At 38.8% G+C, this 12,820-nt stretch overlaps 2 protein-coding genes across 2 annotated transcripts; both read right to left on the reverse strand.

Moving 5' to 3' along the window:
• Window positions 1-1,288: 1,288 nt before the first annotated feature.
• LOC107784906 (indole-3-acetic acid-amido synthetase GH3.6-like) lies at window positions 1,289-3,807 on the reverse strand. The gene is made up of 3 exons (XM_016606102.2): window positions 3,383-3,807; window positions 2,289-3,211; window positions 1,289-2,180 (listed from the first exon to the last, which is right to left on the reverse strand). Exons 1-3 carry the CDS (start codon window positions 3,700-3,702, stop codon window positions 1,594-1,596), a joined length of 1,830 nt encoding a protein of 609 aa, XP_016461588.1. The 5' UTR covers window positions 3,703-3,807; the 3' UTR covers window positions 1,289-1,593.
• Window positions 3,808-7,266: 3,459 nt separating this feature from the next.
• Window positions 7,267-9,701, reverse strand: LOC107784905 (indole-3-acetic acid-amido synthetase GH3.6-like). Its single transcript, XM_016606101.2, has 3 exons — window positions 9,274-9,701; window positions 8,129-9,060; window positions 7,267-8,017 (listed from the first exon to the last, which is right to left on the reverse strand). The coding sequence occupies exons 1-3, from the start codon at window positions 9,591-9,593 to the stop codon at window positions 7,431-7,433; spliced, it is 1,839 nt and encodes a 612-aa protein (XP_016461587.2). The 5' UTR covers window positions 9,594-9,701; the 3' UTR covers window positions 7,267-7,430.
• Window positions 9,702-12,820: the final 3,119 nt, after the last annotated feature.

Raw genomic sequence — 12,820 nt, forward strand, 5'->3', positions numbered from 1 at the left:
GACGAAGACGAAATACCTGGAGTGTAAATTTAGCATAAGCCAGGGGAAGTAGGCGTGGATGTGAGGCTTGAATCACAGGTCATCCCGAGTAGAGGCAGCTTCAAGTACCTTGGTTCGGTTATCCAGGGGGAGGGGAGATCGACGAGGATGTCACACACCGTATTGGGGTAGGATGGATGAAGTGGAGGTTAGCATCTGGAGTCCTGTGTGACAAGAGAGTGCCACCAATACTCAAAGGTAAGTTCTATAAAACGTTGGTTAGACCAGCCATGTTGTATGGGGCTGAGTGTTGGCCCGTTAAGAACTCACATATCCAGAAGATGAAAGTAGCAGAAATGAGGATGTTGAGGTGGATGTGCGGGCACACTAGGATAGATAAGATTAGGAATGATGTTATTCGGGAGAAGGTGCACGTGGCTCCCATTGATGACAAGATGCGGGAAGCGAGGCTTAGATGGTTCGGACATGTTCAAAGGAGAAGCCCAGATGCTCCGGTACGGAGGTGTGAGCGGCTGGTTGTGGAGGGCACGAGAAGAGGTAGAGGGCGGCCTAAGAAGTATTGAGGAGAGGTGATCAGGCAGGATATGGCGAGGCTCCAGATTTTCGAGAACATGACACTTGATAGGAAGATGTGGAGGTCGAGTATTAGGGTTGTAGGTTAGGATGTAGTTGAGTCTTGACTTACTTCGTACCATTGTGGGACTGGCCACGTAGGATTTTTGTCTAGGGTAGCTAGTGACAATGTTGTGTTTTACTACTTCGCTTTTCAGTACATGTCCTATTTACTAGCTATCATTTTTGCTTTGCATCTTTCTTCTGCATTTCATGGTGTTCCTATTTTTTCTATGATTGTTGTGGTAATACTAATGTTTTCTCCTCTTGTCGTTTTGTCTTTTGTTTTCTTGAGCCGAGGGTCTTTCGGAAACAGCCTCTCTACTCATTTGGAGTAGGGGTAAGATCTGCGTACACACTACCCTCCCCAGACCCCATTAGTGGGATTCTTCTGGGTTGTTCTTGTTGTTGTTTTAATTTTAATCTACAGCCTGAAGAACCTGGTGTCGGAAGTTCAAAACCTGCCTAAAGAATGACTTAACAAATTGGAAGCAATCGACAATCACATTTCAGAGGATATGAAGACTGTAAAATTCAAGGATAGTTTCACTATCCATGCCAATAATTCAGTCTTGGCATATCAAGTTCAAGTGAGAAATCATCAAAAAGCAGTACGTTGATTAGCTGTCTCCCTTGTTCCATTTTAAATTTTTAGATGCCGGGATGTTTATTCATATAGCAGACTTCAGAAATGCAATAGAAAAGACAAGTGAAACCACCAACATAATATGGGCACTAAAAGTGTCTACCAAACCTCTCTTTTTACTTCTTCTCCTCGTCTTTGCACTAAACTACTCGACACAATAAAACCATTACAGAAATAAAAAGTGCCACATTTTATTTGTGACAAATACAAATCCATACCATGTTCACGAAAGACCAACTTAGCTAGGATGACGATTGACTAAATAATCCACAAATGGTTGTCTTTTTTCGGGATAGAGAATGAAGCTACAAGTAGAGAAATTGGAAGCTTGACATTTAACTGGTGTTGTTCCATTTCTTGTAGCCAGGAACCCATTTTGGACACATGGGACTGAAGTATCTGGAGACGACCCTAGAGTTCAATAGCTCAATAAGGGGTGCATATTTGACACAACGGGGTGTCTTGTATTGGTTCATGGAAGCACCTAAGCTACTGCAGTAGTCCATGAGCTTGTCAAAAGTTCCAATTTCCACCACCCTAATTTCTAGAGGCCCGATGGATGCATTAGACGCACGGCCCTCGCGGTAGAAGTAGTTAAGAGATTCTTCAATTGTGAGGCAGCAATCTTCAAAGACTGAAGGAGGAACTGGGGTAGAGTCATTCGCATTCAGCTCCCAGAATATGACATAGTGGCTTGGAATGGTGGTAATATCGACATAGCCGGTGTACTCGGTTACCTGAGAATCAAATGGCATCAGATTGCCCACTGCATTTTTCACTGCGTTTTGTAGCTCAACTTCATTAGTGAAGTCAGCACCAATGCTCAAGATTACATTTTCCCGGCATAGGAAGTTGAATCGAGGCGCGTTGTTCTTGTATCCAGCAACCCGAAGCACATCACCGACTCTATATCTGTAGAGTCCTGAAATGGCATAAATTCAAGCAAAGCTAAGCAACAGCAGACGGCATGTTTAACTTATAAATGGGGAAAAAATGTGCCAAGAGATTTTTATTTAGCATTTGAAAATACCAGAATATGTGGTAACAACAAGCTCGTACTCCTGGCCAATCTCGACATCAGCCAAATCAACCAATTGTTGTTGTTCTTTCTCATTAAGCGACTTAGGCATGGAGATAGAATCAATGACTCCACTATTTCCGTGATATGGTAAGAACTCAAAATAGCACATGGTGGGAATAAGGGTGTAAGAGACTTCACTGGGCTTACAAAAAGGGTTCAAGTTGATTCCAAAGTGGCATTCTGAGGAACCATACAAAGTACTGATAAGAGGGAGGCTATTGCTGTAATAATCAAGTATCGGTATATATTGTGACATGGATCCAGTCAAAATAGCATCCACATACTTGGTATTAGGCCACAACCTAGTGATGATTCCTTGCCATGAGTCTTTGCTGCATTCAGCCTCAATGAAATCAGCTAATTTTGGGTCAGGTTTGAGGATTTCCATCACTGCTTCTCTCACTGAAGGATCTGTAATTTGGGTGTTAATGGTTCCGTTTCGGATATCGTTACAAAGTAGAGACCAATGCTTCTCCAAGAAACGGATGCCACGAATGAAGCCGGTTGCAAAAAGCGAGCCAACACGGAGGACTTCTTGGTTTTGGCAGAGGCCACAGAGCATTTGCGAGTACATACTTTGGTAAGAGTCTTGGCAAAGAATGGTTGCCGTTGGACTAGTGAATTTCCTGCAGGGGTATCCGCAGTTGATATAAGGACTCTTGTAAAAACTAGTTGTAAAAAAGCGTGCTAGTAATCCTCCTGGGGTCTTCTGTTCAGAACTTATGAACATGAAATACATTCCTTTACCCTTTCCAAAATCTGGAGCCACTTGGCTCATCACAGACATCAGAAGTTTTAGAAGCTGTAATCTCCTCCCAAGCGCTGCCTCTGTTGATGGTATCAATTTGCTCTCCCCTCCAGACGTGCCAGAACTGCATGTATTGTTGAAGACATAATTAACTACTAAATAGAAGTGTGTTTTTCCTAACAGCTTAAGTTTTTCGATGAGTCACATACTCAATATGTACAACCCAAAATGTGAGAGATAGATACAGATAAGTTTTCACTTTCTATTCGGGAAAAAGAAAAGAAAGGAGGAGAACCTTGACAATAATTCAGAGATGGGTTGGGAGCAGAGAATAGGAGATTTATCACCATAGGCTATACGTTTGATATCAGGCTGAATATCTTCATAAGTGATGACAGGTACGACTTTCTTGAATGTCTCTCTATCAGTGCGGCCATTGAGATTATAGCGTTGCAAGTACTCAACATGTGCATTCTGGGAGAGGATTTCAGCAAGAACTCTCATTTGGACCTCATCAACATTGCTAGTCACCTCTTCAATGAACTCAAGATTCTTCTTGTAGTCCTCCACCATTATTGTGGCCTTTGGTGCCTCATTAGCTACGCTTCTTTCCATAATTGTGAAGAAACTATATTAGTAATTTGTACACACAAGGTGAAGAAAATGAATATTTGACTGCTGTATCAAGTGGGACTTTATATTAAGGAAGTTTTGGGGTTTTCCAGTACTAGTTCTAAATAAAATATACCCATGTCTCTCTCTCATTTTGTCAATTTGTTTTAGGTAGTTGAAACTTCAAAACGTTTAGCACCTCGCTTTCATACCATGTACAGTACTACTACAATAAAGAAATTGCTTTGAATCCAGATCTCTATCTTTGAAATGTCATAACATTTAATCAATTACACAGAGCAGCTCAGTTTGGATTATTAAATCTGAATTGATTCGTTAAGTTTTATTATTAAATGATTGTTTGACTAATAATAGTTATTATGTTAATATGTGATCCTTGTCTGTATTAACGTTTTACCTACCACATAACATGTTGCTAACACGTGTCTTAACAAAACAGAAGCAATAGACAATCACAGCTCAAAGGATATCAGGACTGTAGAATTCAAGGATGGTTTCACTATCTAGGCCAATAAATAATTCAGTCTTGGCATCTCAATCATCAAAAAACAGTAAGCTTATTAGCTGTCTACCTTGTTCCATTTTAAATTTTCAGATGCCGGATTGTTTATTCATATAGCAGACTTCAGAAATGCAATAAAAAATACAAGTGGAACCACCAACATGCTAAAACATCTTAGATTGAAGATATAATCATTTAACCATGTCTGACCCCTAGGTGGATTTAAAGATAGAGGTTCCACCTTTGATTTGATGTTTAAAAGCCAAGATGATATTCAGGGACCAGCCCTATCTTCTTTCAAACTAAAATTAAACTTAAACAATCGTATTCGAGTAAATTTCATGGGTGGTCTTCAACTTTGTGTTCGTTATCCAAAAGTCATTTTTTTTTCTTTTGTTACTTAAAAGTCGTTCAACTTTATGTTCATTACCCAAAAGTCATTTTTTTTCTTTTGTTACACAAATTATTTTACTATCCTCTAGTTATCACAATAATCATTTTGACCAGATTTTACAAATTATTCACGTGAAAAGTCTATATGCCCTTGACATTACAAGTCATCTCCTTTATGTAATATCTTCTATATTATATGCTATATAATATACTTTTATCCAGGTATTTTACTTATAATTAAAATAACTTTATATTATTTTATTTATTATTTTTATAATATATTTGTACATTTAATTTTTTTCTCTTAACGTTAATTTTTAAGATACATAAGTAACATTATTAAATTTGTCAGTAATATTACCGTGAACAAAACTCAAGTCCATGTTCTTAACCAAGCTTAATAAAATATTTTTAATGAAAATTATAAAATCAAAGTTTACTGATTTATCAGTCAAGCCATACTCATTAATCCAATAAATAAAATACCCATATTTAGCACAATGACACATCAGATTAATACTTTCAAATAAATAATATTAGCATATAAAGCTTTAAAAAATCTTAATAGTAAACACAAATATCTTTGAATATTTATAAAAAATATTTATTGACTATAAAAAACTATCATTTGTTAAACAAATCTGTTTGTTATTATTTCAAATAAATATTAAAAAAAATATTTTATTATTATTTTTATATTTAAAATATGTTCATGTTTAAATATGATTAAACAAAGTGAATGCCATGAAAAAAATTAAATGTATGAATATATTATAAAAATAATAAATAAAAAAATTTAAAGTTATTTTAATTATAAGTAAAATACCTAGGTAAAAATATATTATATAGTATATCATATAGAAGGTATTACATAAATGAGAAGATTTATAATGTTAAGGGCATAATAGACTTTTCAAGTAAATGTATTATAAAATCTGGCCAAGGTGACTTTTGTGATAAATAGAGCAAAGTAAAATAATTTTTGTGTAACAAAAGGAAGAAAAATGACTTTCTTTTACAATAGAACTTAAAGAATCTTACACTCCCAGTTCAGTTTTCGTTCATCGTCCAATCTCTTCTTGGTATTTTGAACAAAGGATTTTAAATTTTTATACGATCAATTTTTCTCCTAAATTTAGCATTTCAGGATAATAAATTGCAAATATTATGAATGTTACAGTTCTTAATTAAAGTCCAAGCATGAATAAACTACTTTAAGGTGATGCCTGTATTTGCTTAATTGAATAGCCTGCAGGAATAACTCTAAGAGGACAGACATGCTTCAGAACAAGAAGCCAAAGAATATAGCAGCAGACGGACGCAGGAAGGAGTGAAGGCTGTTCAAATAATGATAAAAAACATCAAAGTATTTTGTAAAGATAAATATTGCCAGCATAAAATCTCCATGTCGAATAAAGGGACAAGAAGTTTTGCTGATTGTACTATAGAGGAATCACTGCCACATCTGTTGAATTCTAAAAGGAATGACAGAAGCAAGCCACTAAAAAAGCTAAAGAGGGGACAATACCATCAATAAAACTCAACTCGCTCGAGCCAAAAGAGCTGCTGCTGGTTTTGCAGATGCTAGTGCAATTTCTCAGTCCCACTCAAGAAACAAGATCAAGCGAATAAAGATAAGAGAAATGTTCGGAATAGGTTGGTAAAATCATATGGCAGAACAAGTCAAGAGCCGCGGGTCATTCACAGCTCCAGCTCCTATGATGACTGTAATGCTTATAATGCTAAAATTGTTGCTCCCATGTCATCTATTAGACCATCACCTTGTACTGAAGATATGTATAATATGACAGTGGTTCAACTCAGGGCCATGGCAAATCATCAACTAAATAAATATATGGGGTGTCCAAGTCTCGGAAGGCAGATTTGCAAGGACTGCTTCGCTCTGAGCTGCAAGCTAAAGATAGGTCATGTCAACAATCTCTCTATCTTCTTTTCATTAGCAGTGTAATATGAAACATATATTAGACTGCTTACAAGTTTATTTGTATAGGAAAAGAGGAAGAAATATAGCTCTATATATTAAAGAGTGAACTAGCAAATGATGTTCATGCGATCAACTGTACAGACAAATGAGGCTTGCTAACAGAGAAACATTTGAAAGAATTTAGCAAATCCTTGATTGATTCCAAGAATCAGTTTTCTTATTTCGTTCTTCACGTTGCAACTTACAAATCCTTTTTTTAATTGAAGTTGCAATTTACAAGTCTTTCTGTTATATTTCCCTGGTAATCAGGAGTCTTTCCTTTCAAAGCTTGTAAATGTTTGATAATCCAGTCTTTTAACACTTTTGCAGTAGTTTCCTCTAAAAAATTACTGTTGATAGATGGGTTATAGTTTTATAATGCTACTTGGTACAGGGTTGTTTCTCACTTGCCAGACTTGTAAACTTATGCCGAGACTGCAGGAAAATCTTAGGCCTAGTGCCGGCAAAATTGGATTTTTTCCTCATTACCCGTACAACCCATCCAACATTACACGCCTTTTTTTTTGGCAGAATATTACCACGGGTTGGGTGAGTGATTTCTTTAGATTGGATAAAATATGGGTACTAAAAGTGTCTACCAAATCTCTCTTTTTCACTGCTTCTCCTCATATGTCTTTGCAGCACTAAACTACTTTAACACATTACAGAAATAAAAAGTGCCATATTTTATTTGTGACAAATACAAATCCATACCATGTTCACGAAAGACTAACTTAGCTAGGATGACGATTGACTAAATAATCCACAAATGGTTGTCTTTTTTCTGGATAGTGAATGAAGGTACAAGCAGGGAAATCGGAAGTTTGACATTTAATTGTTGCCGTCCCATTTCTTGTAGCCAGGAACCCATTTTGGACACATGGGACTGAAGTAGCTGGACACGACCCTAGAGTTCAATAGCTCAATAAGGGGTGCATATTTCAAACAGCGGGGCGTCTTGTATTGGTTCATGGAAGCACCTAAGCTCATGCAGTAGTCCATGAGCTTGTCAAAAGTTCCAATTTCCACCACCCTAATTTCTAGAGGCCCGATGGATTCATTAGACGCACGGCCCTCGCGGTAGAAGTAGTTTAGAGATTCTTCAATTGTGAGGCAACAATCTTCAAAGACTGAAGGAGGAACTGGGGTAGAGTCATTCGCATTCAGCTCCCAGAATATGACATAGTGGCTTGGAATGGTGGTAATATCGACATAGCCGGTGTACTCGGTTACCTGAGAATCAAATGGCATCAGATTGCCCACTGCATTTTTCACTGCGTTTTGTAGCTCAACTTCATTAGTGAAGTCAGCACCAATACTCAAGACTACATTTTCCCGGCATAGGAAGTTGAATCGAGGCGCGTTGTTCTTGTATCCAGCAACCTGAAGCACATCACCGACTCTATATCTGTAGAGTCCTGAAATGGCATAAATTCAAGCAAAGCTAAGCATCAGCAGACCGCATGTTTGACTTATAAATAAGAAAAAGAAAATGTGCCGAGAGCTTTTTGTTTGGCATTTGAAAATACCAGAATATGTGGTAACAACAAGCTCGTACTCCTGGCCAATCTTGACATCAGCCAAATCAACCAATTGTTGTTGTTCTTTCTCATTAAGCGACTTGGGCATGGATATAGAATCAATGACTCCACTGTTTCCGCGATACGGTAAGAACTCAAAATAGCACATGGTGGGAATAAGGGTGTAAGAGACATCACTGGGCTTACAAAAAGGGTTCAAGTTGATTCCAAAGTGGCTTTCCGAGGAAGCATACAGAGTACTGATAAGAGGGAGATTGTTGCTGTAATAATCAAGTATCGGTATATATTGTGACATGGATCCAGTCACAATAGCATCCACATACTTGGTATTAGGCCATAACCTAGTGATGATCCCTTGCCATGAATCTTTGGTGCATTCAACCTCAATGAAATCAGCTAATGTTGGGTCAGGTTTGAGGACTTCCATCACTGCCTCTCTCACTAAAGGATCAGTTATTTGAGTGTTAATGGTTCCGCTTCGGATATCGTTACAAAGTAGAGACCAGTGCTTCTCCAGGAATCGGATGGCACGAACGAAGCTGGTCGCAAAAAAGGAGCCAACACGGAGGACTTGGTTGTTTTGGCAGAGGCCACAAAGCATTTGGGAATACATGCTTTGGTAAGAGTCTGGGCAGAGAATGGCTGCAGTTGGACTAGTGTAGTTACAATGGGGGTTATGAAGACGACTGTAGTTGAAGTAAGGACTATTGTAATAACTAGTTGTAAGAAAGCGAGCTATTAATCCTCCTGGGGTCTTTTGTTCAGGGCTTATGAACATGAAATACATTCCTTTGCCCTTTCCAGAATCTGGAGCCACTTGGCTCAACACAGACATCACAAGTTTGTGAAGCTGTAGTCTCCTCCCAATCTCTGGCTCTGTTGTTGGTATCAATTTGCTCTCCCCTCCAGAGGTGCCAGAACTGCATGCAGTACATCCTTTAGCAAAAAATAATTAAGAGCAACATGCATGTATTGTTGAAGACATAATTAACTACTAAATAGAAGTGTATTTTTCCTAACAGCTTAAGCTTTTCGATAAGTCACATACTCAATATGTACAACCCAAAATGTGAGATCGATACAGATAAATTTTCACTTTCTATTCGGGAAAAAGAAAAGAAAAGAAGGAGAACCTTGACAATAATTCAGAGATGGGTTGGGAGCAGAGGATAGGAGATTTATCACCATAGGCTATGCGTTTGATATCAGGCTGAATATCTTCATAAGTGATGACAGGTACGACTTTCTTGAATGTCTCTCTATCAGTGCTGCCATTGAGATTATGGCGTTGCAAGTACTCAACATGTGCATTCTGGGAGAGGATTTCAGCAAGAACTCTCATTTGGACCTCATCAACATTGCTAGTCACCTCTTCAATGAACTCAAGATCCTTCTTGTAATCCTCCGCCATTATTGTGGCCTTTGGTGCCTCATTAGCTACGTTTCTTTCCATAATTGTGAAGAAACTATATTAGTAATTTGTACACACAAGGTGAAGAAAATGAATATTTGACTGCTGTATCAAGTGGGACTTTATATTAAGGAAGTTTTGGGGTTTTCCAGTACTAGTTCTAAATAAAATATACCCATGTCTCTCTCTCCTTTTGTCAATTTGGTTTAGGTAGTTGAAACTTCAAAACGTTTAGCACCTCGCCTTCCTACCATGTGCGTACTACTTACTATTTATAAATTGCTTTTGACAATTGTGACTTGTGAGCATGGATTACAGATCCGTTGACATTGTGGCTCCCTGTCTATCCAGATCTGGATAATAACATTTAATCAATAAAAGAGCTGCTCAGTCTGGATTCTGAAATCAGAATTAATTTGTTAAGTTTTATTATTAAAATGATTGTTGACTAATAATAGTTATTATGTTAACATGTGATCCTTATCTGTAAGAGGAAATGCTGGTGACAAAGGGGTTGCTCAGCACCCCACCTATAACTCTAGGGTCATTGTATACGGGTAGAACCGAGTTCTATGCTTGATCGAGGCATCTGAAACAATAGGTCAAGGCTCGGCACCTACATAATAGATCGAAGTTACAGATGTAACTGAGCTCGATATCGAGGATCGAAATTCGAACAAGACCATCAGATTTGCCCTCGAGTTTATCAGGGGCACGACCGACCCCGCTTCTAACGAGCTCGGAGAAAAGCTTTGCCAACTCACACGACAAGTATCTGTGATTCTCGCCATTGACCAATCATTATGACAGAAATTACGGGATTACGTCAAAAAGGGAGCCAACGGTCTACATAATTTCTTATAAAATAATGTCTTAAAGGTTTCATCTCCCCGTATATATAAAGGGAATGGAGCAATTCATTGGGGACATGGTAACATATTTAAGAGAACAAGATACTATTTTTTCCATCTTTGTTCATATTATTCTGGCTTCAATAATATCACATCTAAATTCGAAGGAAATTAACCTTGTGAGGCTCAAGTTGTGCAATCTGCATGGTATGCATTTATTTTTCTATTTATTCTTCCATATTAAATCTGATTTCTCACTTTGTATCAAATTAGATCACATATTCTTAAAACCGCGTATAAATTCAATTGTTATTCGATTTTGGGGGTAAACAGTTTGGCGTCCACCGTGGGGCTAAGGATAATAGTGGTTATTTGATACAAATCTTCATAACACGCACTACTTTACACTTACTCTTTGAAGTATCTTTAATCTCAGGCCAAAAATGACAAACTCTCAATTGGCACATCTATATATCGACAACGAGGCTGGTCATCAAGGTGAGAATAACAACATGGCGCACGCTAATGCGGGGCCACCCGCTGAAGTCGTTGGAATTCAGACTGCAGATCCAATCGATGTAAATTCATATGTGGCTATCGACGCGAACCTGCGTACCGACCCTGAAAATAGCGTCTGTTATAGAGCCCGATTTGCAGCTCGAAACACATAGAACACTGAAGAAGACGTATTAGCCTACGCATGATCTTCGAAATGCTACAAGCTCAACAGGTGGCGATAGCTCAGTTGTAGAGCTAAACCCAGGCACCGAGCAGGGTTGAACCCGATCCACCCCAAGAAGTCACGCACAGAACGGAACCAGCCGTGCTAAGATCGAATGAACAAGAGTCGTGGACTAACCCCAAAATTATAAAAATGCTCGAGGAGCTGACAAAGCGGATAGAGTTAGGGGAAAAGAAGACTGAAACGAACGATAAAAAGGTTGAAACCTATAATTCTAGGGTAGATCAAATCCCAGGAGCACCCCCGATATTGAAGGGACTGGATTCCAAGAAGTTCGTGCAAAAACCATTTCCTCCAAGCGAGGCCCTAAAACCGATCCCCAAGAAATTTTGTATGCCCGAAATACCTCAGTACAACGGAACGACCGATCCAAATGAGCATGTAACCTCTTATACATGTGCCATCAAAGGGAACGACTTAGAAGACGGCGGAATCGAGTCTGTTTTGCTAAAGAAATTTGGGGAGACCTTGTCGAAGGAAGCCATGATATAGTATCACAACTTACCTCCTAATTCTATTGACTCATTTGCTATGCTTGCAGACTCTTTCGTAAAAGCACATGATGGTTCCATCAAGGTCAAAACCAGGAAATCGAACCTTTTCAAAGTCAAACAGAAGGAGAATGAGATGCTTAGGGAGTTCGTGTCCCGTTTTCAAATGGAATGAATGGATATGCCGCCGGTCGCTGATGATTGGGTTGTTCAGGCTTTCACTCAGGGACTCAATATTCGAAGCTCGGTGGCTTCACAACATTAAAGCAAAGCTTGATAGAATACCCTGCCGTTACCCGGACCGATGTACACAATCGGTATCAGTCAAAAATCAGAGTCGAAGATGATCAACTCGGGGTACCTTAGAAGTGTACATATCCCGCCAGGATTCTCGATAGAGCCAAAAGGGATATCGATCGTGAACCATAATCAAACGGGAATCGATATCGGCACTATAATGGAGATCAAAGGAGCAGTGAATCGGGGCGGAACCCTATAAGAAATTACAAGAGAAATGACCAAGGTCGAAGCAACCGGGGGCTCATGACCAAAAATAGCTTTGACGGGACATCGGGCCTAAAGAAGTACCAAAGTTATTAGAGTACAACTTTAATATCGATGTTGCCGCCATCGTATCTACTATCGGGTGCATCAGTGAAACCAAATGGCCTTGACCTTTACAATCTGATCCAGCTCAAAGGGACCCTAACCAAATGTGCAAATATCATGGCACTCACGGTCATAGAACGGAAGATTGTCAACAACTGAGAGAAGAAGCAGCTCATTTATTCAACAAATGGCACCTTCGAGAATTCTTAAGCGACCGAGCCAAGAACCACTTTAGAAATAGGGATTCTAACAAACAGACAGGACAAGAAGGTACTGAACCTCAACACGTCATAAATATGATCATCGGTGGAGTCGATATCCCACAAGGGCCAATGTTGAAATGCACCAGAGTCTCCGTCACCAGGGAGAAACGAACTCGAGACTACATACCTGAAGGAGCCTTATCCTTCAGTGACGAGGACACGAAAGGGATCATACAACCTAACAATGATGCACTGGTAATATATGTACTCATAAATAAAACTATAATCAAACGTGTGTTAATTGATCCAGGAAGCTCGACCAATATTATTCGATCGACGGTCGTAGAACAGCTCGGTCTACAAGATAGGATCG

The sequence above is a fragment of the Nicotiana tabacum genome, chromosome 24 (genome assembly GCF_000715075.1).
Source record: "Nicotiana tabacum cultivar K326 chromosome 24, ASM71507v2, whole genome shotgun sequence".
Classification (NCBI taxonomy): domain Eukaryota; kingdom Viridiplantae; phylum Streptophyta; class Magnoliopsida; order Solanales; family Solanaceae; genus Nicotiana; species Nicotiana tabacum.